This window comes from Thamnophis elegans, chromosome 2 (genome assembly GCF_009769535.1).
Source record: "Thamnophis elegans isolate rThaEle1 chromosome 2, rThaEle1.pri, whole genome shotgun sequence".
Classification (NCBI taxonomy): domain Eukaryota; kingdom Metazoa; phylum Chordata; class Lepidosauria; order Squamata; family Colubridae; genus Thamnophis; species Thamnophis elegans.
The window spans coordinates 29,750,225-29,775,794 of NC_045542.1; the positions used below are offsets into that span (position 1 = coordinate 29,750,225).

Here is a 25,570-nt window from a genome sequence, read left to right on the forward strand (position 1 = left end):
CTCAGGGTTGACTCAGCCTTCCATCCTTCCAAGGTTGGTAAATGAGGAGCCAGATTGTTGGGGGCAATATGCTGACTCTGTAAACTGCTTAGAGAGGGCTGTAAAGCATTGTGGAGTGGTATACTCTAAGTGCTATTGCTATTATTATCTATGTCAAAAATCTTTACATTAAAATTTTAACATAATTTTCAATAATTGTTTTCAAATTTGTTATACACACATCTGGGAAACTCAGAATCCATAATTTTTGCAACAGATATGAATGGATATTTTGTTGTGATGTTGTTTATATATGAAAACTGAGCAGTTTTTTTGTACCTACTAAATACATGATACATTGTTCTACCTTTTTCTTTACAAAGTCTGTATTTGCTTGATTTCATAAAATTTGTCTGCAATGTTGTTCTTTAATGATAAAATTAATCCTTCTGATAATGTCAGCTTATAACTATTGCCAATTCTTTGTCTTGTCCACTTTATTTATAGTTTTTAATGTATTGGTAATGATTTATTTCACCAATGTTCTAAATGATTTATAAAACAATTCACATTTATAGTCCTTTTTGCTTCTGCTACTTTTTGGATGTTTTCTTTGCAAATTACAACACTAATTTTCTCTTTCCTTGCCTTAATATAATCATGTGATCCTGGTTATCTTTGTTTTTCCACTCTTATATCAGCAGTAAATCACAACGTCTTATTTTGTCCTCAGGGGCGAAGCAGCCATGAGGTGACCAAGCTCATGAGCAACTGCCTGGCAAACCCCCTCTCCAGCCGGGCAGAGCGCCATTCACTGACCTAGGGGGTATCCCTAAGGCGCCAAGCCATGTGGTGCTCTGCCCGCTCCCCAGCTCCCACGGCTCCCTTTGATGTAAGGGAGGAGGGTGATGCCATTGTCCTGTTCTGTGTCTCGGTTCTTGGGGGGAGTCTCCCTTTGGATTTGGTTGGTAATTGTTTTTCTTTGGAATCCGTTGAAGATTAATACGTTTGTGAGAGTGTGTAATTCAGTTTTCAGGTGGTCTTTGTCAGCTAGGGGAGATGAGGGTCTTGGCTACAGAGTTGATCTGTACAGGGTGGTGATGAGATTGTGTGTTTAAATAGCGGTTCTCCTCCCTTACATCAAAGGCACCACAGATAAAATCAGCAAAATTCTCCACAAACACAATATCAAGATAGCCTTCAACACTGACCAAAAAATAGCCAACATCTTAAGAAACCCCAAAGACAAAATCCAGCTAGAAAACCAAGGAGTCTACGAAATACTATGCAAAATCTGCCCTGCCACATATATAGGACAAACGAACAGGAGAATAAATGCACACATCGCAGAACACAAGAACGTAGTAAGAAAAAAAGAAAAAACTTCCTCCCTTTTCCAGCACCTTAAAGCTACAGGACATGAAATTAATTTTGAAGGATCCAAATTAATCTCCAAAACTGAACACTTCAACAAGAGAATAATTATGGAAGCTATCGAAATAGAGAAACACCCCCACAACATGAATAAACATGACAATACCTCCCGCCTACCAGACATCTGGAAACCAGCCCTAGTCAACAAACGAGCCCCACCCACCACCCAGGCTGTTACAACACAAAACAACAAGACCAGCATACCTACACCCGTGAAAAACTAAGAAAAACACACACACATACACACACAGACAGATAGATTGCACTGGATTTCTTTTTAAACTTTACCATGCAAGCTGTTATTTGATCTAGGTTATCTGATCTAGATATTTATAGTTTTCCTCCATAGGCAAAGATAAAATTCACATTTTAATAGTATATCGTCATTTTGATCAGTTCTTCCTTTTTTTTATACTGAGCATTGTACATATCAATTCCAAATTTCATGTTGTTATTATCATTCTATAACCTTACAATACTAAGGATTCAATTTCAGGTTTGTTTTTTCCCCTAAGTAGTTTCAAATCATCCCTATATAACAGATGGAATATTTTCTACCTTTTTTTAACAGTTCATATCCAAGTTTTGTTTTATTCAGAATATATAAAGGGTATCATTGAGATAGTCAAAATCAATGGAGCGAAAGAATTCCCTTAAAAAAATCCTTTTTCTCTCCTTTAATTTCACAATTTCCCATCAAAGTTATAGTCTACTTTTTATTAACTTTATTTGTTTTACCAAAATTAGTTTGTGTATCCAATTATGTGGAAGAAACTCAGATTCCTTTATATATTCAAGCCAAGCCTTCTCCTTTGATTTTTGTTCACTTTTCTTTTTTACCTCATTTTATCAAATACCAATCGATCTTTTGTTCCTTACACCTTTTGGCGTTTACCTTTTTATTCAAGTAGAGACATGAGTGTTTGAATATGTAATTCAAAATCACAAGGTTGTAAGTCTTATCATTCATTCAAATCTCAATGAGATATCTAGCACCCTTGAAGAGGTAGGGCAAAAGGTGAAAGGCATTCTTGATAACTTAAAGCTATTCCTTAAACTTCTAAAAAATATCATTTTGGGGTGGCAGGGGTTATCAGCAGTGCACACAAGGAGAAGACTGTTCATAAACTTGAGGCAACACTACTCCCAAAGTAAAATCAGAAGTAGGAGCTTGAATGAAGCAGTGACAGATAGATCTGGCTGATGGTTAAGAAATGAATAATTGTTTGTATTGAAAGAAGGCTTATTTAGTTGCAGAACCAACTTAGAAGGATTTCTCTAGAAAGAGTGCAGACTCTGGAAAGAGTGCAGAGAAGAGCAACAAAGATGATTAGGGGACTGGAGGCGAAAACATATGAAAAAAGGCTGCAGGAACTGGGTATGTCTAGTTTAAAGAAAAGAAGGACTAAGGGAGACATGATAGCAGTGTTCCAATATCTCAGAGTTGCCACAAAGAAAAGGGAGTCACGCTATTCCCCAAGGCACCTGAGGGTAGGACAAGAAGCAAGGGGTGGAAACTAATCAAGGAGAGAAGCATCTTAGAACTGAGGAGAAATTTTCTAACAGTTAGAACAATTAATCAATGGAACAATTTGCCTCCAGAAGTTGTGAATGGTCCAACACTGGAAGTTTTTAATAAGATGTTGGTTATCCATTTGTCTGAAGTGGTGTAGGGTTTCCTGCCTAAATGGGGCTGGATTAGAAGATCTTCAAGGTCCCTTCCACTCTGTTATTCTATTCTATTCTATTCTATTCTTGATAAGGGGAATTAACTGTTTCTCTTATTTATAAAAAATATATGTATTTATATAGAGAGCCTAAGAACCCTTTTATATTCCTGATATGTTCTGGGCTTTCATGATAGAATGGAGGTTACCTTAAATGAAGCCATCTTAATTCCTTTTGAGAAAATACAATAGCCCTGATGCTGTAAAACATTTTTCTAGCTTAGTACAAAAACTGTAGTAATAAAGATACTGAAGATTTTTTAAAAATAAGTTTATGATTCTGAATGACACTCTAGTAATTTATACAGAGAATTGTGAAAAATAATATTTATAAGTCCTTGAAAAAAACAAGGGTATGCGTGCAGATTTGACTAGCATTACTCAAACTTTCCATAGCAATAATTGAAAGCAGTTGAATATTCATACCCTTCTTTCATGTGAATGTGATTCTAAACCCCTTTGAGGTCAAATCTGACAAAACACTTGTGTCTTTGGCAACTATTCTAAAGAGTTCAAAAATCAATGGAAGAAGGAAGAAGGCAGGGCTTAGCAGTGAGAAGACGGAGTTTCAGGCTATTCCTGAAATTCCCCTATTCCGAAGGGAATTGGACGGGTCGTTTTGGACCCTAGCTGTCCCGGAGAGACAGTGAAAGGTTAGGGGAGATCCAGTGACCTCAGAGACGTTCGCAAGTCTCTGGGGGGCTTGGAATTTAACCCCTTTTGCCAGTTCCTTCTGGATTAGCTGTAAGCTAACCAAAACTGCAGGTTGCCCCTAAGAATGGTGGAAGTGATTTCAACTGGTAAGCTGATTTTATTATTCAAAGAGATACGGTCCGCATTAAAATTTAAGCTAATTGAAACCAAAGAACAGAAGAATCTAGCGGCGAATTGGTTTTTTTTAAATGGATTTATGGCCGGTGGTTACCCTATTTCTTAAATGTTTTAAAGATTACTCCAACATTCCCTCTGACTCTTCTTAAGTGGGCTGTAAACTAATTTACTACAATTTGGCTTCTTACAATCTGACACTTTTATTGCTTGGCTGTGTTGGTCTAAGATCAGATAAGATCGCACAGCTCCCAGCGTGTTCTTACTTGCAAATATCTTAGAGCTTCTAGCTGTGTCACAACATGGCGTCTATACATGCTTCAAATGATTCGTTTCAAATGATTTTCTCTGCATTTCAAAAGTTGTTTGACACATATGAAAGATTTGAAAAAAAGCTGGACTATTTAACATTAAAATATGAAGAAAAAAGTGAGAACGTTGAATGTTTGAATGTTCCTGAAATACAAATGAAGAATGTCAGAAATGAAGTTTCTCAACTTGCTGACACGCCGGGCATCTGGTTTACTTCGGAGGGAGAAAGAGATGCAACGCTTGAAAGGGGGGCAGCCATACAGAAGATTTATTTCAAAAGACAGAGCGCAGGAGGAATGAGAAGCATTAAAGAATCTATACTTTATGAAACATCATTTGCAGAATTTTCGATACCACCCTTGAGAATTAAAGACAAACTGAAAAGTGCAACAAGCCTAGGACAACGTTATTATTACATCAGAGGCATCCTGAGCAAAAAGGTGCGAAGATATTCCTGTTTGGACTTGCTTATAAAAACATTTGGTAAATCTGTTCCACGAATGGCAATAGGACTAAGGAGGTTTTGTTATTGGAGAGACATAGGCTGATAGATGGAAGAATACAATTTAAAATTAGCTAAATCTAATTACTCTTATTTGTAATAGACATAGCTGAATAATAATTGATATTGATAGTAATGTATATAATGTGGAGTTGATATGATAAATAATAATTGGATATAAGAAGGGAAGGTTGGAAATATTTTTGGACCATATACAAAGGTTATTAATCACAATAATTATCACTATTAAAAAATAAAATATATACAGTTAAATGTTAACTAATATGGGGAAAATGTTACGATATATGATATAATTACATAAAGAAGGGAGAATGATAATAAACTGGAATTTTTGGTATTAAATATTATGGATGTTCAGCTAAAACAGGATATGAGGATTTGAAGTTAATAGAGGATTTTACAAACAAGTAAATGAAATGTCAGCATGTGGTTATGGATTAAATCTTTGGCATATTTAAGGATGAAGGATATTTAAATAACTGTAGTCAACTAAAAGTGGAGGTATAATGATGTCAATATGGTAAACATTTGAGTTAAGATATTTGAATTAATATGAATTAATGGAAGAGATGCACCAAAACATGTTGTAACCAGCTGATATACTTTTTTTATAATATATACCTGTGTTCCTTTTTTTTTTTCTTTTTGGTTTCTCTTTTGTTTTTCTTTTCTTTTTTTCCCCTGCCTTGTTTTTTGTTCTTTTTGTCTTCTTCTTCTTTTTTTTTTTGATTTTTTCTTTTCCCACTGGTGTGGGCATGTATTGTTTAAGAAACAAAAATTATTATTATTATTATTATTATTATTATTATTATTATACAATTGTATCACAGCGGCCAGTTGTTTCGCCGGATTTGGCATTGTTTACTAGTCGGGCCCCACCCAGGGGCCTAGGACGTCGTAACGTATTTTCGTAATATGCGTGCAGATCCAAGCAGTGCAGCTTTTTGCATTTGACTGATGGTGATTTTGTCAATTTTTAACTGTTTTAAATGTAATTCCAGTGCTTTTGGTATAGCACCCAGTGTGCCAATTACCACTGGAATTATCACTGCTGGTTTGTGCCATAGTCGTTGAATTTCAATTTTTAAGTCCTGGTATCTTGCGATTTTTTCATGTTCCTTCTTGGCGACCCTGCTATCACCTGGTATTGCGATGTCTATGATTGTGACCTTGTTTTTCTCAACCAGTGTGATGTCTGGTGTATTATGCACCAGTATTTTGTCGGTTTGTATACGGAAATCCCACAAGATCTTGACCATCTGATTTTCGGTGACTTTTTCAGGCTGATGTTCCCACCAGTTTGTTGCTGTTTTAATATTATAATTTTTGCACAAATTCCAATGGATCATTTGTGCTACTGAATTGTGCCGCAATTTATAATCAGTCTGCGCGATTTTTTTACAGCAGCTGAGTATGTGATCAACAGTTTCATCAGCTTCTTTGCAAAGTCTGCATTTGGCATCATCAGAGGAATTTTCGATTTTGGCCCTAATGGCATTTGTGCGGATAGCTTGTTCTTGCGCAGCCAGGATTAGTGACTCTGTTTCTTTCTTTAATGTACCTGTTGTTAACCATAACCAAGTTTGTTCACTGTCCACTTTATCTTTTATTTTTTCCAGAAATTGGCCATGCAGTGCTTTGTTCTGCCAACTCTCCATTCTTGATTTTATCACATCTTTTCTGTATTCTTGTTTCGTCTGTTGGGCCTTCAGTAGATTTTTGTTCTTTACTTCGATTAATAGATGTTCTTGACTTTCTTTTAAATAATCAGCCAGTGCATGTTTTTCTTCTTCAACTGTTTGCTTCACTTGTAATAATCCTCTGCCACCTGATTTTCGGGGCAGATATATATCAGTATCACCACGTGGATGTAAACTGTAGTGCATTGTCATTAGTTTCCTGGTTTTTCGGTCCAAAATATCCAAATCAGCTTGTGTCCAGTTAATTATACCAGCTGTGTATCTTATAAATTATTATTATTATTATTATACAATTGTATCACAGTGGCCAGTTGTTTCGCCGGATTTGGCATTGGTTACTAGTCGGGCCCCACCCAGGGGCCTAGGACGTCATAACGTATTTTCGTAATATGTGTGCAGATCCAAGCAGTGTGGCTTTTTGCATTTGACTGATGGTGATTTTGTCAATTTTTAACTGTTTTAAATGTAATTCCAGTGCTTTTGGAATAGCACCCAGTGTGCCAATTACCACTGGAATTATCACTGCTGGTTTGTGCCATAGTCGTTGAATTTCGATTTTTAAGTCCTGGTATCTTGTGATTTTTTCATGTTCCTTCTCGGCGACCCTGCTATCACCTGGTATTGCGATGTCTATGATTGTGACCTTATTTTTCTCAACCAGTGTGATGTCTGGTGTATTATGCGCCAGTATTTTGTCAGTTTGTATACGGAAATCCCACAAGATCTTGACCATCTGATTTTCGGTGACTTTTTCAGGCTGATGTTCCCACCAGTTTGTTGCTGTTTTAATATTATAATTTTTGCACAAATTCCAATGGATCATTTGTGCTACTGAATTGTGCCGCAATTTATAATCAGTCTGCGCGATTTTTTTTACAGCAGCTGAGTATGTGATCAACAGTTTCATCAGCTTCTTTGCAAAGTCTGCATTTGGCATCATCAGAGGATTGTTCGATTTTGGCCTTAATGGCATTTGTGCGGATAGCTTGTTCTTGCGCAGCCAGGATTAGTGACTCTGTTTCTTTCTTTAATGTACCTGTTGTTAACCATAACCAAGTTTGTTCACTGTCCACTTTATCTTTTATTTTTTTCCAGAAATTGGCCATGCAGTGCTTTGTTCTGCCAACTCTCCATTCTTGATTTTATCACATCTTTTCTGTATTCTTGTTTCGTCTGTTGGGCCTTCAGTAGATTTTTGTTCTTTACTTCGATTAATAGATGTTCTTGACTTTCTTTTAAATAATCAGCCAGTGCATGTTTTTCTTCTTCAACTGTTTGCTTCACTTGTAATAATCCTCTGCCACCTGAACAATCCGGGTCCTCATTTTACCCACCTCGGAAGGATGGAAGGCTGAGTCAACCCTGAGCCGGTGAGATTTGAACAGCCGAACTGCAGAACTGCAGTCAGCTGAAGTAGCCTGCAGTGCTGCATTTAACCACTGCGCCACCTCGGCTAAATTATGAGTTTATAGCAGTTCATTCCCAGCATTAAATGGGATGAGGAAATAAAGTTGCAAGAACTATCGATGTTTCCATTAGGATCAATCTACTCCCCATAGAAAGGGGCCTGTCTATGGAAATTGATTTTGTTCTACCTACCTGGCAAATTGATTCACAATATGGGATAACTGGTTTATTTGACTTAGTTCTGACACTAGAGTCAGACACTAATAACTATGGTCAGTGAGGTTCTTAGAGGGTCAGCATTCAATAGTAATGATTTTCTGGCATTTCACACATTAGTTTGGTTCCTTGGTTTGACTTTGCAGAAGTTACAGTACTTGACTAGATAAGAATCTGTTTGGTAGATTAGATTGCTCATTACCAGTGAGTTATTTGCATGAACTCATTTGGAGTATTACACTTCTGATACTATGATGTTGTTTCTTCTTATATTCCAGAAATCAATTGGGCAATGCTTGGTGATCAATACTGTATGTTGCATATGTGCCATCTCTGGCCAGAGATTACAGGAGAGTTGCTAGAACCTGCCTCAGTCTTCTCAAACTCAATTGCAAAGGATAGTCCATACAATTGGAACTGTATGTAGAATGTTTGCCATATTTCTAAGATGAAGCAACAGGACACAGCTTCATGATAGAGCCTCTATCCTATATCCAGAAGGTCTTACTGTAGTTTTAATCCCTGGTCTTTATAGTAAAACCAGGAAAAATTCAAGGTTGAAATTTTGGAAAACAGTGCAGACCATATTAAACCAGGCAGATTAATAAAATGATTTGCTATCAGGGACCTTCCCTTGTTCATATTCTAAAGCACGAGATCCTTTTTTTTTTACCAGTCAAGTTGCCAAATGTATGAAAATGGATCTAACATTTCTTAAGACTGCTGTACTTTGTTTCTACCATGGAAAAAGACTCTTAAGGTACAACACAATTACAATAAAAAAATTGACAAATACGTTGCAGCAGTGCATGCTATGCATGGAGTAATAATCATTCCTACACTGCAGCTTTGCTTCTCTTGGAAAATATTTTATCGATGCCTGTCTTTTATACCTATGGTGATTAAAATCATAGGTTTGCTTTTAACTCTTCATTTATAAACTGATGGGTTTAACAACTCTAGCTATCATGCTTTCATCTACACGTTATTAGTTGCAAATACCAGTATTTCGCCTCATATTTGATGTTTAATCTTACCTGACTTCGTGGAGATTGTACAAAGACTTGTATTTGCAAACGAGCATAGCTAGCCTCTCCACGTTGCTGTGTAGTGCTTGCTTGATAGTTTCTTTAGTATCATTGTATAGATCTGGTGAAATACCAGCCCTCTGAGAAGCTTCCCGCAACAGCTTCAGGTTTTTCCTCTGTGCGTCCACATTGATCCAGTAGCGCTTCTCTGCGATGCCATACGAAGGAAGCTCTTCTATTTTGGTGAACATTTTAGGGAACCATGTAGTTTCTAATTCAGAGGAATCTTCCTTTAATGCAATACTAGGGGAAGGAGTCCGAGGAGTGGTCGAAATTATTTTCTCCTTAGAAACGGGGGGCATTTTACATGGCTTAACATATATATCCAAAACAGAGCTTTCCACCACTTTCAATTTGGCACTCAAGGGCTTAGGTTCCTTCTGTCTCTGCTTCTCCGGCACCTTGCTCTTCTGCTCCTGATCTCTGCTCTCTTGCTCTTGCTGCTTTTGCATCTTCTGCTGCCAGCTTTGCAGTTGCTGCTGACAGCGCTTCTCCCAAGCGTGTTCGAGCTCTTGTTGCTTCCTCTGCTGCTCTTTTCGCCACTGTTTATACTGCTCTTCCTGCTGCAGATGGGCTTGCCTCAGGGCCTCCATCTGTCCCTCATGCTTTGCCTGTTGTTGCTGCCACTGCCTTCTCTTACTCTCATACTCCTTATCCTCCTCTTGCCAGATCTCCTGCTGCTTTCTGTGCTCTTCCTTCAACCGGTTCCAGCACCACTGCTCTTTGGCCTGCTCTCCTTGGAGGATCACATGCTGTTTGTACTGTTGTTGCAGTTGCCTGACCTCCTCCTGCAATCTGCATTGCTGCTCCTTCTGCTTCTCTCGCTGCTCAGCCCAGTACTGCTGATAATGATTGTTCTGCTGCTGCAGGCGCCGCCACTGCTCAAGCTGCCGCTGCCAGAGATGCTCCTGCTCCTTGTGTTGCTCCTCCTTCTGCTTCCACTCTTCCTGCTTTTTCTGGAACAACCCCTGCCATTGTACCAGATTCTCCTTGGCCTTTTCTATTTGCTGACATTCCCCCTGTATCCGTAACTGCTCTTCTTGCATGCGTTCCTTCTCTGTCAGTAGTTCCTTCTGAACTTGCTGGTACCAAAGTTCCCTCGTCATATTTAACTCCTGTAAGCTCTTCAGTTTTGAATGGCTCACTTTTGGGGATGGCTCTTTTCCTTTGTCGACAGTCTTTGGTTGCTCCTCAGAAATTGGTATGATTATTTTGCTCTTTTCTTGTTCTTCATCTTCCTGCTTCAGTTCCTTGACCCACCGATCACCTTCATCAGGCACATGTTTCAGAGATTGCTCCTCTTTTGTGAGAGGTAAAGCCTTGGCCAGGTCTTCTTCCTTCTCTTGCCCTTTAGGTATATCCTGTGGAGTGAACAATTCTTTGTCCTGGGGAGGTGGGACCAGAATGGGTACCTTCTTGGGAGGCAGGATCAAGATAGGCATGTCCTCAGGAGGTGGAACCAGGATGGGCATGCCTGGGGGAGGCGGGACTAGGGTGGGTATGACCTGGGGAGATGGGATCAGGGTGGGTATCTCCTGCGGAGATGGAAGCAGGACCAGGGTAGATCTCTCCAGAGGAGTCGGGACCAGGCTGGGTATGACCTGGGGAGGCTGGACCAGGGGGGATATCTCCTTCGGAGGTGGAGGCAGGACCAGGGGGGATATGTCTTGGGGAGGTGAGACTAGGGTGGGTATTTCTTGGGGAGGTGGGACCAGAGGGAGTATGTCTTTAGGAGTTGGAGGTGGGACCAGGGTGGGTATTTCCTGGGGAGGTGGGACCAGGGTGAGTATGTCCTGAGGAGGTGGAGGCGGGAGCAGGGTAGGACTCTCCAAGGGTGGTGAGACCAAGGTGGGTATGTCCTGGGGAGGAAGAACCAGGGGAGATATATCCAGAGGAGGCGGGACCAGACTGGGTATTTCCAGGGGAGGCGGGACCAGACTGGGTATCCCCAGGGGCGGTGAGACCACGGTGGATATTTCCAGGGGAGATGGAACCATAGTGGGTATCTCCCCTGGAGGCGGGACCATGATGGGTATCTCTAGGGGAGGCGGAACCAGGGGGGGTATCTCCAGGGGAGATGGGACCAAGGGGGGTATCTGCAAGGGAGGCAAGATCAGGGGAGGTACCTCCAGAGGAGGCAAAACCAGGGGGGGTATCTCTAGGGGAGGAAGGACTAGGGGGGGTATATCCAGGGGAGGCAGGACCAGGGGGAGTATCTCCAGGGGAGGTGGGAACAGGGGGGGTATCTCTTGAGGTGGTGGGAATAGGGTGGTGGGTGGGACCAGAGGGGGTATGTCCTGTGGAGGTGGAACCAGAGTGGGTATATCCTTGGGAGGTGGGGGCGGAATGAAGGTAGGTATGTCCTGGGGAGATGGGAACAAAGTGACTATCTCCTGGGGAGGGGGAAACAGGCTGGGCAAGTCCCGGGGAGGTGGAACCAGAGAAGGCATGTCCTGGGGAAGTGGGCCTGGAACCATAGTGGATATGTCCTTGGGAGGTGTGACTAGGATGGGTATTTCCTGGGGAAGTGGGACCAAGAGGGGTATGTCCTGTTGAAGTGGAGGTAGAATCAGAGTGTGCATGCCATGTGGAGGTGGCAGTGGGATCTGAGAGTGTATTTCATGTGGAGCTGGAGGCGGGATATGGGTGGGTATGTCCTTTGGAGATGGAGGCGGGATCTGAGTGGGTATGCCCTGTGGAGGTGGAGGCGGGATCGGAGTGGGTATGCCCTTTGGAGGTGGAGGCGGGATTGGAGTGGGTATGCCCTGTGGAGGTGGAGGCGGGATCTGAGTGGGTATGCCCAGGGGAGGTGGAGGCAGGATCGGAGTGGGTAGGCCCTTTGGAGGTGGAGGGGAAATCGGAGTGGGTATGCCCTGTGGAGGTGGAGGCAGGATCTGAGTGGGTATGCCCTTTGGAGGTGGAGGCGGGATCGGAGTGGGTATGCCCTGTGGAGGTGGAGGCGGGATCGGAGTGGGTATGCCCTGTGGAGGTGGAGGCAGGATCGGAGTGGGTATGCCCTTTGGAGGTGGAGGCGAAATTGGAGTGGGTATGCCCTGTGGAGGTGGAGGTGGGATCGGGGTGGGTATGCCCTGTGGAGGTGGAGGCAGGATCGGAGTGGGTATGCGCTGTGGAGGTGGAGGTGGGATCGGAGTGGGTATGCCCTGTGGAGGTGGAAGTGGAGGTGGGATCGGAGTGGGTATGCCCTGTGGAGGCGGGATCGGAGTGGGTATGGCCTGTGGAGGTGAAAGCGGGATCAGAGTGGGTATGCCCTGTGGAGGTGGGATTGGAGTGGGTATGCCCTGTGGAGGCGGGATCGGAGTGGGTATGGCCTGTGGAGGTGGGATCAGAGTGGGTATTCCCTGTGGAGGTGAAGGTGTGATTGGAGTGGGTATGCCCTGCGGAGGTGGAGGTGGGATTGGAGTGGGTATGCCATGTGGAGGCAGGATTGGAGTGGGTATGCCATGTGGAAGTGGAGGCGGGATCTGAGTGAGTATGCCCTGTGGAGCTGGAGGGGAGATCTGAGTGGGTATGCCCTGTGCAGGTGGAGGAGGGATCTGAGTGCCCTGTGGAGCTGGAGGGGAGATCTGAGTGGGTATGCCATGTGGAGGTGGAGGCAGGATCTGAGTTGGTATGCCATTTTGAGGTGGGATCTGAGTGGGTATTTCATGTGGAGGTGGAGGCGGGATCTGAGTGGGTATGATCTGTGGAGGTGGAGGCAGGATCTGAGTGGGTATTTCATGTGGAGGTGGAGGCGGGATCTGAGTTGGTATGCCATTTTGAGGTGGGATCTGAGTGGGTATTTCATGTGGAGGTGGTGGCGGGATCTGAGTGGGTATGCCCTGTAGAGGTGGAGGCGGGATCTGAGTGGGTATGCCATGTGGAGGTGGAGGCGGGATCTGAGTGGGCATGTCCTTTGGAGGTGGAGGCGGGATCTGAGTGGGTATGCCCTGTGGAGGTGGAGGCGGGATCTGAGTGGGTATTTCATGTGGAGGTGGTGGCGGGATCTGAGTGGGTATTTCATGTGGAGGTGGAGGCGGGATCTGAGTGGGTATGATCTGTGGAGGTGGAGGCGGGATCTGAGTGGATATGCCCTGTGGTGGTGGAGGCGGGATCTGAGTGGGTATGATCTGTGGAGGAGGAGTCAGCATCTGAGTGGGTGTGTCCTTTGAAGGTGGAGGCAGGATCTGAGTGAGTATGTCCTGTGGAGGTGGAGGTGGGATCTGAGTGGGTATGTCCTGTGGAGATGTGTCTTGGATAGGTATGTCCTGAGTAGGGGTGACATGAGTAGATGAAGGAATTTTGGTTATTTCTTCTCCACTTTTATCTTCCAACTTTTCCATGCTTTGCGAAATCTCTTTATCTTCCTCCAGAGGAATAATGGACTTCTGCTTTATCAAGAAGCATTCTTCCACTTTGTCTTGTATTGCCTTAAAGAGTTGTTGAGCTTGTGGATCAGTGGGTTGAAATTGAACTGATTCTTTCCCACTGCCAGGGAGACCTTTCTTTAACTTTTCTAGCTTGTCATCTAAACAAGCAAGAGTGGCTTCTTGAAATTCACGGAGAGCAGTTTCATCAACTCTTGAGATTCTCCGTTTTTCTTTTGTAGTATGTGCTTGCTCAGCTGTATCAGACGGCAATGTGGATTTTTTTACACTGAATATTTTGGCAAGTTTGTCTGCATGGCGGCCTCCAGTCACTGGTCCTGCTGCAGTGTCTTTATATGATGGCTCTAATTCTTCAAAAATATGTTTGATAGTCTCTATATCTATCATACCATCCTTCTCCCTGGCAATCTCTTGCAACTTTATATTTAAACCATGAAGCACTCCTTCAGACTTCTCTGCTTGCTTTGGGAGTTGTAATACTTTACTCCATCGCTTCGTTTCTTTCTTTTCTCTGATATCTTTTGATTTCTCTGGTAATTGTTTTGGGGCTTCCTCAATTTCTTCTGCTATAACTGTTTGTACCAGGTCTTTATCTTGGAATTCTGGCTCCTCTTTGGTCTCTGAAGTTGTTGTTGGCTTTTGAGTCAGTTCACCTCCAGAAATATCCTGGGTAGGGGTGTCCGGGGTAAGAATGCTTGGGGTAGGTATGTCCCTGGCAGTCTCTTGCAACTTCACATCTGCACCATGTCTTACTCCTTCAGACTTCTCTGCCTTTTTTGAGGGTAGCACTTTACTCCATCGCTTCGTTTCCTTCTTTTCTCGGATATCTTTTGATTTCTCTGGTAATTGTTTTGGGGCTTCCTCAATTTCTTCTGCTATAACTGTTTGTACCAGGTCTTTATCTTGGAATTCTGGCTCCTCTTTGGTCTCTGAAGTTGTTGTTGGCTTTTGAGTCAGTTCACCTCCAGAAATGTCCTGGGTAGGGGTGTCCGGAGTAGGAATGCTTGGGGTAGGTATGTCCCTGGCAGTCTCTTGCAACTTCGCATCTGCACCATGTCTTACTCCTTCAGACTTCTCTGCCTTTTTTGAGGGTAGCACTTTACTCCATCGCTTCGTTTCCTTCTTTTCTCGGATATCTTTTGATTTCTCGGGTAATTGTTTGGGGGCTTCCTCAGCTTGTTCTATTATAGCTGTTTGTGTCAGGTTTTTGTCTTGGGATTCTGACTCCTCCTTCGTTTCTGAAGTTGTTGGTGGCTTTTGAGTCAGTTCACCTCCAGGAATGTCCTGGGTAGGGGACTCTGGGGTAGGAATGCTTGGGGTAGGCATGTCCCTGGCAGTCTCTTGCAACTTCGCATCTCCACCATGTCTTACTCCTTCAGACTTCTCTGCCTGCTTTTGGACTTGTAATAATTTACCCCACCGCTTCATTTCTTTCTTTTCTCGGATCTCTTTTGATTTCTCTGGTAATTGTTTTGGGGCTTCTTCGGTTTGTTTTGCTGCAGCTGTTTGTGTCAGGTCTTTATCTTGAGACACCGGCTCCTCCTTGGTTTCTGAAGCTGTTGTTGGCGTATGAGTCAATTCAACTCTAGTTATCTCCTGTGTAGGGGTGTCCTGTGGAGGGATGTCCTGTGGAGGGGTGTCCAAGGGAAGTATAACCTGGGTAGGAGTGTCTTGGGAAGGGGTGTCCAGAGTCAGTATAACCTGGGTAGGGGAGTCCTGGGTAGGGGTGTCCACAGGAAGTTTATCCTGGGTAGGGGTTTCCTGGATAGGGGTTTCCAAGGAAGGTATTTCCTGGGTAGGTATGTCCCTGGCAGTCTCTTGCAACTTTGCATCTAAACCATGTCTCACTCCTTCAGACTTCGCTGCCTGCTTTGGGACTTGTAATAATTTACTCCACCGCTTCGTTTCTTTCTTTTCTCGGATCTCTTTTGATTTCTCTTGTAATTGTTTCAGGGCTTCCTCACTTTTCTCTGCTGCAGCTGTTTGCGTCAAGGTTTTATCTAGAGTCTCTGGTTCCGTCTTGGTTTCTGAAGTCATCGTTGGCATTTGAGTTGATTCACCTTCAGGTATTTCCTGGACAGTTGTGAATAGGGGAGTTATGTCCTCGCTAGGCATGTCCACGGTAGGTGTATCCTTGGTGGGTGGGAATTTGACTATCTTTTTTGTTTTTACGTTCAATAGAACTTTATCTACAGTACCTTTCATTGATAACCTGCGCCTAGCTCCTTTTCTATCTTTTTGGAGGCCTGAAACGTCTTCTGCAGTTGGTTCAGTTAATGATGAATATTCCATTGTAGATGGACTTGTCTCAACAGGCTTTTCATCACTGGATTTAGGAACCATTTTATCAGATTCTGTGTCCAAAGTTTTGTGACTAGTGAGCATTTGATCAAGTAACGCGGGTGATCTTTCAGTGACTGTTCCATGCATCGGTGGACCTTTTTCGTCTGTAGCCTTCGGTGGTTGCTTTATTTTCCCCTTGTCAGAAACTGTTTTCCTCTGTTTCATTTTTATATCCAGAAAGCTTCCAGTTGGAGTTCGGTCTCTCCCATAAATAGATAGTAGGGATATTTGTGAATCCTCTCCTTGAGAGTCCCATCTTTCATCCATGGTTTCTTCAACTTTTCTAGGTAGCTTCTTTTTAGGTTCTGTCGGGAGTTTTGGTTTCTCAGCAGGTTTGCTCTTTACATCTTTTTCAAGAATAGATGCTTTACTCGGAGTTTTACCTGCAGTAACCTTGGAAAGGGGGATCTTATCTGCCATCGATGCTTTCTCATTCGCATCTTGCAATTCTTTTTGAATCATTTCATTTGTGACCAGGAGTGCCATGCACCTTTCTTCAGCACTTTGGACTTGCTTCTCCAATGCTGTCTTTCTCTCCATGGCCATTCTCAGTTCTCTCTGTAGGACTAAAACCTGAGGATCTTGCTTCCTGCCTTCCAAAATAGTTAGACTGTCGCACTTGAGTTTTAGGTTGCGGCATTGTTTAACTAGAAGGCTGAAAGCCTTTATAAGGTTTCCTACCATGGTTGCAGTGTACTTGAGGGCAACTATTTCTGCTTTGTTGAAAAATTGAGATTCTCCTAGTTCGTGTATCATGTTGTTAACATCATGACAACGAGAAAAAGCAAGAGATTCATCATCCAACATCTGTTCGGGTGTTAAAGGCTCACCTTCCTGAGGCGTATCTGCCACTTTATCTCGCCATGCTTTAAACAGAAGGGTATATTTTTGACCTGAGGTAGAAAGGTAATAATAAGAGTAATAAAAATGGCAAGAAGAGGAATAGTAGTAGTGCCGGTAATAATGTTGAATTGGGAGATAAAAGATCATTGTACAAGAAATTCTTAAAAGTTATTACTATAAGATTATACCGTGTTTTCCCCAAAATAAGGCAGGGTCTTGGCCTTATTTTCGAGGAGGTCTTATTATTTGTGAGTTGGAGGAAGCTTCTTAACTTTGGCCCGCGGCACATGGATCAGCTGATTCAGAGAGGGCCAGAAGTTCTGCCTCTGTTTCTGGCACACTCTTGCCAGCCCTAGTGTCGCTGGGCCTGCTGCTCTTTTTGCAGCCACCACTAAGAGAAGGGGCACAGTAGCTAGGGTTTGCAGGAACGGCCTCCGCAAGGCCGTTCCGCATGGCTGGTAGGTGCATGTGGAGCACATGGGGCATGTTCCCCCCTTTCCCTCCCAGGAAATGGCTGAGACCAGCTGCACATGTGTTTAAATATTTTAGGGGAGGGCTTATTTTGGGGGAAGGCTTATTTTACCACGTGTGCTCAAAAGCCCAATTGGTCTTATTATCCAGGGAGGTCTTAATTTTGGGGAAACAGGGTATTAATAAACTATCTCACATGTCAAGAAGAATATTACAACTAATTGTACTTATGTCTGTAACATAAATTGTAGAAGAACATGGTCAGGGAATCCAAATTAGATATATTTGGAAAACAAAAGCAACTCAGAGTCACCTCAAACTGAGATGGGCGGCAAATAAATTTGTTAATAATAATAATTTAAAAAAAGCTCTTCAGAATCAGCTTACAAACACTGCTAAACAATAGACTTGGGACACAGCTGGTAAAACTGCACAGATAATAAAAATTAGAAACCAGGTGACTGGGACTTGTATAGTTATTAAAAGGACATCAGTCACACAAAGCTGAATGGAATGTACATCTTCTCTAGCAACATGCAAATGCTGACAGTGGCTGATTGATTCTGTTTCTGACATTGGGTGTTTTGTGGCTGATCTTTGACAGGTGATTGTTCTCAGATACATTTTGTAATTATGCCAAAAGTATGGCTTCAAGTGAATTCACTACTTTTTTTAGGTACCTGATTTCCGTGGTGCCTTCAATTTCTCTGCAAAGAGTGGCTGGAATAGTTTGATCAAATGTAGAACGTTCTCTTCAATTCTTTCAATAAGTTTCAAGAGATCCACCTCCATTTTCTGAACCATTTCTTCACTGGGAATTAGGTTTTCTTCTAATTCAACGTTTTTCAGCATTCCACCTAGAGAGAAAATCTAAACTGTAATGGGATGGAAGAAAGATCCTTCTTAAATAACATCAAAATTCTTCCTTTGGAAAATATTTTATAGAGCAGTCCAACAATATGAAAATTATATGGAGAATTGCTTTTCCCGAGGTCTCAATTCTTTGATACATTTGAGGGACTTCATGTTGCTAGATTCATAGTTCAGATATGCATTGCCCATCCAGATCCCTTCCTTTCTCAAAGAAAGACCAACAGGAAAATGTCCTTGATTTACAACTTAAGAAGATTCCAGAATCTTGCCCAATAAGTAGCTGTAGCATTCTGAGTCCAAGAGATAGCAATTGAAAATTTATTTCATTGAGCTTATTGCATGAAAGTAGATTAGCCTGACTATAGGCACTTCTTGGGTTATAACCACTCATTCAGCAACTGTTTAAAGTTCCAACAGTGCTGAACAAGGAGACTTAGGACCAGTCCTACAAGTTGCAGTCACTGCAGCATCCCTGTGGCCATAGGATTGCAATTTGCGCGCTTGGCAACCAACTTACATAGTGTTCTGGAGTTGTGTGATCACCATTTATGACCTTCTCTGCTGGCTTCCCACAAGCAAAGTAAATGGAGAAGCTGGCAGGAGGTCATAAGTCTTTTTCACAAAATGAGGATTCAGAGGTAAATAGATGCAATGCGCCTAGCTGATAAACTAAAAATAAACCAAGGAAAGTTTAATGAAATAACTAAAACATGTTGTAGCTGATAAATTAATAGCAGAATGTGTGTAAATGAATGCATATCCTTTCAAGAAATTTTTTTTTCTTTCAATCACTGGAAGATCCAATTACTTTGATAGAGCAATTGGTGGGATGTAAGGTGTAGAAGATGAAGACCATTGTGTTAGAATTTAAATTCCTATTAAATGTTAGCTAAACTTAGGCTTAAGGTAAAGGCTTAGGGACGCGGTGGCTCAGTGGCTAAGATGCTGAGCTTGTCGATCAGAAAGGTCGGCAGTTAGGTGGTTTGAATCCCTAGCACCACATAACGGAGTGAGCTCCTGTTACTTGTCCCAGCTTCTGCCAACCTAGCATTTCAAAAGCATGTAAAAATACAAGTAGAAAAATAGGAACCATCTTTGGTGGGAAGGTAACAGTGTTCTGTGCTCCTTCAGCGTCTAGCCATGCTGGCTACATGACCACGAAGACATCTTTGGACAGCACTGCCGCTTCAGCTTTGAAACAGAGATGAACACTACCCGCTAGAGTTGGGAACAAGTAGCACATATATGCCCGGGGAACTTTTACCTTTACCTTTAAACTTAGGCTTCACATACATTGTACCTTGTTTCCCTGAAAATAAGACATATCCTAAAAATAAGCCCTAGAATGTTTTTGTGTTGTGCCTAATATAAGCCCTACTTCCAAAATAAGCCCTACTTAAGAGCCTGATCAGCTGCCCAGCTGCCCATTCAGTCTGGTTGCTTGCTGTGCCGCAGCCTCAAGGTGAGGTGGTGGTGGACCTCAGGGTCCCCACAGCCAGGCCGTCCATGCCCCCACAGCTGCCTAGTGGTGGCAGCAGCAGCAGCATCCATGTGCAGCAGGAGCCCACATGACTGCCAGCCCACTTCTCCTCGCTTGCAACCTCAATGGAACAGGAGGCTGAGTGGTGTGCAGATGTCAGGGAATGGACGGCCTTGCTGCAGGGCCATGAGGTAAGCTGGTAAGGGGGTGCATGGGGCAACCCCACCCACCCCTGTCTTGCCTCATGGCTGCACTGGCACATTGCTCTGCCTCCTGCTCCATTGTCGCTGAGAGCAAGCAAAATTGGGCCAGTGGCCACGCAGGGTCCTGCTGGACGGGGCTGGTGTAGCCACTGTTGCGAGGCAAGGCACATGTTGGAGCATGGGTGGTCTGGCTGTGGGGCCCTCAGGTAAGCTGGTGCGGTGTGCATGGGGCAGCTCCATTCCCCTGCATTGCGGAGGCAGCATTGGCACGCTGTGTAGCCTCCTGCCTTGCAGCGAGCAAGCAGAAGAGGGTCTCCCTTATATGGGAAAAAATTAAGGGACCCCCCCAAAATAAGCCCTAGTGCTCATTTTGGGGTCCAAAAGAAAATAAGACCCGGTCTTATTTTCAGGGAAATATGGGTATAAGTCTACCTGATTAAACAGATTCTTGTCTTCTACAGTATATCAGATCAAATTCTCAAAACTTTTTTTAAAAAACAACTTTTCTATGAGATAGAATTTTGTCAGAGTATCCCTTCCCATTGTTGATGTTACAGAACTTACTGCATTCTTTAAATGATTCCAGTGCTAGGTGTAATTCCAGTAATTTGTCCGTGTTTTGATTTAGCACACTATCAATTTCATCTAGGAAGTGTGATCGACGGTTTTTCTCCTCCCATGTTAATAAGGTGTTATATTCCTTTTCTATTTTGGGATCGATGGCATCATCTTTTTTATAGCGCTCATAAACTCGATTCACATTCTCCAGAATGCGGAAGAGTTTTTTAGAAATCTCCTGTAGGAACAGAACATATTTGCAGGGAAAAGTAGTGTATTGAATCATTATAGGAATTCCCAACTCAGCTATCTAAACCACTTCATAGTTTTGGAGCTCTTTCAGTCTCCTCTTAAAATTATTGGAAATTTCTAGATGTGTGAATGTGATCTTACTGTAATATTTTAATTGATATGCTACCTGCTTTGTGTCCTATGAAGAAAGGGGATAGAAATGCATGTGAATTTTTTTAAATGTTAAATAATAGTGAAAGTCTCTTAGATTTTAAAATGAGCAAATTCATTTAATGATAGGCCTATGCATTTCTGCAGGTATTAATCAAACAATAAAACCTCCAGATTCAGAAATGATTACCTTGTAAAAAAGAACATAACCATAAACTTAAAATTCTGCTTCTGGATTTCCTTGAAACATCTCTCCTCTCCACCCATTGTAATTTTTTTTTACCCCCAAACAGGACCTAGACTTTGCTTAAAAACAAAAGGAAGGCATTGTGCTTTCTTTTTTCATTTAGGAAGGGATTCAATAATATAGTATTTTTCATGATAAAAGAGTTTAATTTGGGTGTTTTAGCATTTATTTGTGGAATAAATTAATATTTTCCTTCTTCCTACCTTTCAGCAGAGGTGGGTTCCTACCGGTTTGGCCGAGTAGGTAATAACTTGGCCTGCCATGCCCCCGAACAGGTTCTATCACCACCGGTGCCATCTTGATTTTTGGTTCTGCTCATGCAGAAATTTATTTTTTTCCCTTTTCTAAGGTTGTGCGCATACAGACCTTTTTAGATGCAGATGTGCATGCATTTTTGTGTGTGTGCGTCAAACTGGCAGTAATGCTGGCAGCAACCCACCCCTGCCTTTCAGAGATGGTTGGAGATGCTCAACAAAGCTGAATTAAAACATTGCTGTATTTGAGGGGGAACAGCAAATGCTACTCTCCTCAAACTACATTTCCTAGTATTCAAGACAAATCAGATGTTCCTCCCAAGATAGTAAATGCCATAAGATGTTGCCTTTGTATCTGGGAGATGTAGATGTAGATACACTTGTGACTTCTCTTCCCAAAAGTATAATGATGATGATAGTGGTTTAAAAGCAGATTATAGTACTGTAACAATGAAGTTTAAGAGCTGACTATTTCTTCCCCTTCATTAATGACTAGAATCAGATTATATTTCGCCTAATGGTAAAACTCTTACTGATTAGTGGTCCAAGAATATTTGTGCTTAATATGCAATTGATAGTCATGAATCTATGAGGCAAACCTAGCTGCTATTGTGAAGAGTTATGCAAACTTAATTGTTCTTTTCCAGGGCAAGGTGCTACATTTTTGGTGCCTACCTTCTTGGCTCGTTCCAGTTGTGCCACATCAATTTTATCCAAAACACGCCTTACAGAAATAGGAATTTCAACTTGGTTAGGCATGGTTTCTTTTTTGGTGGTTGCAACTTTGGGCACAGTAAGACCTCCTGATTCATATTCACTCACACTTTCTGAATTCAATGATGAAGAATCAAAGTCATCAGATTTTGGAGTCAAGGATGGTAGATTTTCCCATGCAACAAATCTTTGGAAATTCATGATTAATGCGCAGAATGAGCCAGATAAACCTCCTGTACTCTTTATCACATAATTTGTGTTGGTAGGTGAGTGGATGGGTGAAAACAAAGAGATTTACATTTCAAAATGTTTTGTTTTTTTACAGTTAAATGGAAAATCACCCAGAGAGGAGCAGATTCTGTTTATAGAATTGACGTCTCCGTTGCCATTCCATGGCTTCTAATCCATGATGTCACTAAGCAAGTAACAAACATTTGCATATAAAGAAGCTTCCAGGAAAAGAAACACACAATTCTACATACTGAATAGGAAGTTTCATTGACAACATGTCCCACCATATATCAGACCTTTGGAAGGAAAGCAGCATTGCAGTGATATACAGTAGTAGTTGAGCATTATAATCCTCAGTTTAGCTAAAGACATTTTGAAAATATTGAATATATTTGTATATTGGCACTGAACAGAGTCCCCTTTCAATCCTGGCATTATTTCTCCAAACTTTAATTGACAGTATAAGCCATTATCAAATGTTACAAAATATTTAATGTTGATTTGAAGCATCTGTCATAGATAGAATGGCAATGTTGATAATCGATTAATTTGTTATTGTATGTTTACTGCAAGAGACAGAGAATCAAAGAATGACAATTACTTGGAGGATTTTTTTTTGACTCACAACTTGGACAATTTGGAATATTTTATTCCATTACTTGGAAAAATAGATAAGATTATATGTATGGGTCAGGGGTGGGTTCTGGCAGGCATTACTGCTGGTTTCTCGGGGTGCGCTTTTATTGCACAATACAATAAAAATTGTTCTGCGCATGCGCAGAAGCAAAAAACAAGATGGCGGTGCCTATGGCACTGGTCGGAGAATCGGTTCAGGGGCGTGGCAGGCCTGGGTCGCTGCCGTTTCCAGTGATCCAGGCCGCCAAACCACTACCGATTTGGCTGAACCAGTCTGAACCGGTAGGAATCCACCACTGATATGGATGTAGGTATATATATATATATATATATTTATGTGTATATGTGTCTTTTGAAAGCAGGTAACAGAATTTCATTTTTAAGTGTGTCAGTATGCTCACAGTATGTCAAAAAATAACGCATCATGAGCCAGACATGTTGTGTACATTAATCCCCTCCCCCAAATAACAGAAATTTTATTAACGGAATTGTTGAAACTTCTCTTATTTAATCTATTATAATTGAATCAAACCCTGGTGCTGCACAGCTGAGAGATAAAATAGTATTTATTGTTCAAAATGATTTATTTATACAAATTTGAATAAGTGGGAAAGCTTACAAACCTCCTGCAGCACAGAATTTCAGCTTCACAAAAAATAGAATCAACATCTGTCCTATCTGGTCAACTACTCTTGAACTTCTTGCTGGAAACTGAAAGAAATTAAATTTTAATTTGGGGTTTTGATAATTACAGCTGTTTATGATTATAGAAATATTGTGTATTGTTGATTTTAGAGTAAGAGTTTAATGTATTTTATGTCTGTATCTGCACCAAAGAAAACTGGAAGCTATTGGGGCTTTTTCCCTTTTCCTTTGCACTCCTGATTTTGCCTTTTTTAACCTCCCCTTTTCCCAATCCCTTTTTTTTGTACTTTTATCTTTTGTCGATTAAAAAAAAGCTGCTTTGAGAACACCATGCATGCACATACGAGAACACCGTGATCAGAGTAACTCTATTGTGCCAAACCCAAAAATTATTTGTGCACAAGATACAATGCAGGAAAGTTGTTTACCACACTTTCTGCCAGCAAACATACAGATGAATAATAAAAAGGGAGATAATATTATATAGAATATAATAAATCTCAGACAATATTGGGGAAACCCCAAGTTCCTTGTTCTCTTGCACTGTAGTATGTCATATCAAAACAAAGCATGGTGGTCAGGAAAAGTACTATGAAAAGATCATGGAGATGTTGGGTGACAAAGATTAATCAAAAGTTTGTACCATATCAGATTTTTTTCTACACATGTCCCCCTGCCTCTCTATACCTACTATGTAATAGACTAGTAATAATATGGAATAGATTTCAGTTTTGTCTTCTTTAATCCAGGCCATTACGTTCTGTAACTTCAGTGCTATGAAGTTTACGAAAAAGGGCGCCTTCCACAAATATTTATATAATTATATAATAAATATTTAATAAAATATAAGGGGCGTACCATTGTGCCTACCGTCCCTGTCCTACTGTCCCCATTTATTCGTACCCATTTCATTCATACTCATGTTTATTCTTATACTATTGTCTTGTATACGACTGACAAATTAATAAATAAGATAAACAGCACTGCCCCCCGCCTCCCCCAGAAAATAGGTTACACTTAGTCTTCAAGATGCTACAAAACTTTAATTCTAGCATGCTTGAGCGACCGAAATAAAGTACCGTAAAAAGAAGCATTTTGCAAACTCGTCCTACAAGAGCTGAGCACAAAAGAAAATTTAGCTTGATTTAAAGTATTCAGCCGTGAGCGTAGTTTTTAGCCAAAATAAAAAAACGCGGGGACAGTACAAGATAGATTTTCAGGATTGGCTGGGTACAATAAGGCGGTTCGTGTATCTTGCGGGTGTTTTTCACATTCCTTCAAACGACGCTCCCTACGGGCGAAAAAGAATGGTTCCTGCGAACAACAGGTGGAAGAATGGCAACCCCCTCCTCCTTTCAACTAATGGTACGTTCTGCCGCTACCACGCTCGCGCGGCCGCTCGTCACCAGAGCGTCATTTCTCTAAAGACTTGTCAGTGAACAGCTCGTACTCCGGAAGCATTTGTGGAAGTTGGCCCGGAAGGGGAGGCGGGGAAGGGTTGCGTGTGGTGGCGGCGGCGGCAGCTGCTGGGGCTCGGCCCTGGTGGTGAATGGAGTGATAGCGGCGGCAGGAAGGAGAAGGAGGCCGGAGGAGGCGGAGCTCGCGTCTTTTTTTTTTTTTTTTTTGCGCGGAGTCAGGCTTTCCTTGCCGGCAGTGGTGGAGGAAGACGACCTCGGCGGCTCGCCTCGCGGGGGCTTCGGTCGGGGTCGGGAGGGTCAAAGGACTGGCCGGTGGGAGGGAGGCTGGAGGAAAAAAGATGCTGCTCTTCATGGAGGTGAGTGGGGGGGGGGTTGAGCCACGTGACTCGCCAGGCAGCGCGCGCTCGCTCGGCTGAGGGGGGGATGGAGGCTGACACAGCAAATACCCCCCTCGCGCGCGTGGGCGCCGGTGGGGGGGAGTTTCTTGTGGGAGGGGGGTCGTCGTCTCCCGGCGGGAAAGGAGGGGGAGGTTGGAGGGGGACGGCGCTCCCGGTGCACTTGCCCGCCATGGTGCGCCATAAGAGCAGGAGGAGGAGAATCACGCGGCGGCCGTGGGTTAATGGGACGAAGCGGGTTTCGAGACCCAAGCGCCA

The 25,570-nt window shown here is 42.4% G+C and overlaps 1 protein-coding gene across 7 annotated transcripts in view; it reads left to right on the forward strand.

The window, feature by feature from the left end:
• Positions 1–24,968: 24,968 nt before the first annotated feature.
• LARP4 (La ribonucleoprotein 4) overlaps positions 24,969–25,570 on the forward strand; it is a 49,477-nt gene continuing 48,875 nt past the window's right edge. For 6 of the 7 annotated variants that reach the window (XM_032212348.1, XM_032212347.1, XM_032212352.1 and 3 more), the window contains exon 1: positions 24,972–25,273. Coding sequence is in view for 2 of the 7 variants with exons in the window: in XM_032212350.1 (XP_032068241.1) it covers positions 25,256–25,273 (18 nt within the window). In the remaining 5 variants the exon portion in view is untranslated. Of the gene's footprint in view, positions 25,274–25,570 lie in introns of all 7 variants that reach the window. The other variant, XM_032212353.1, reaches the window with a different exon arrangement.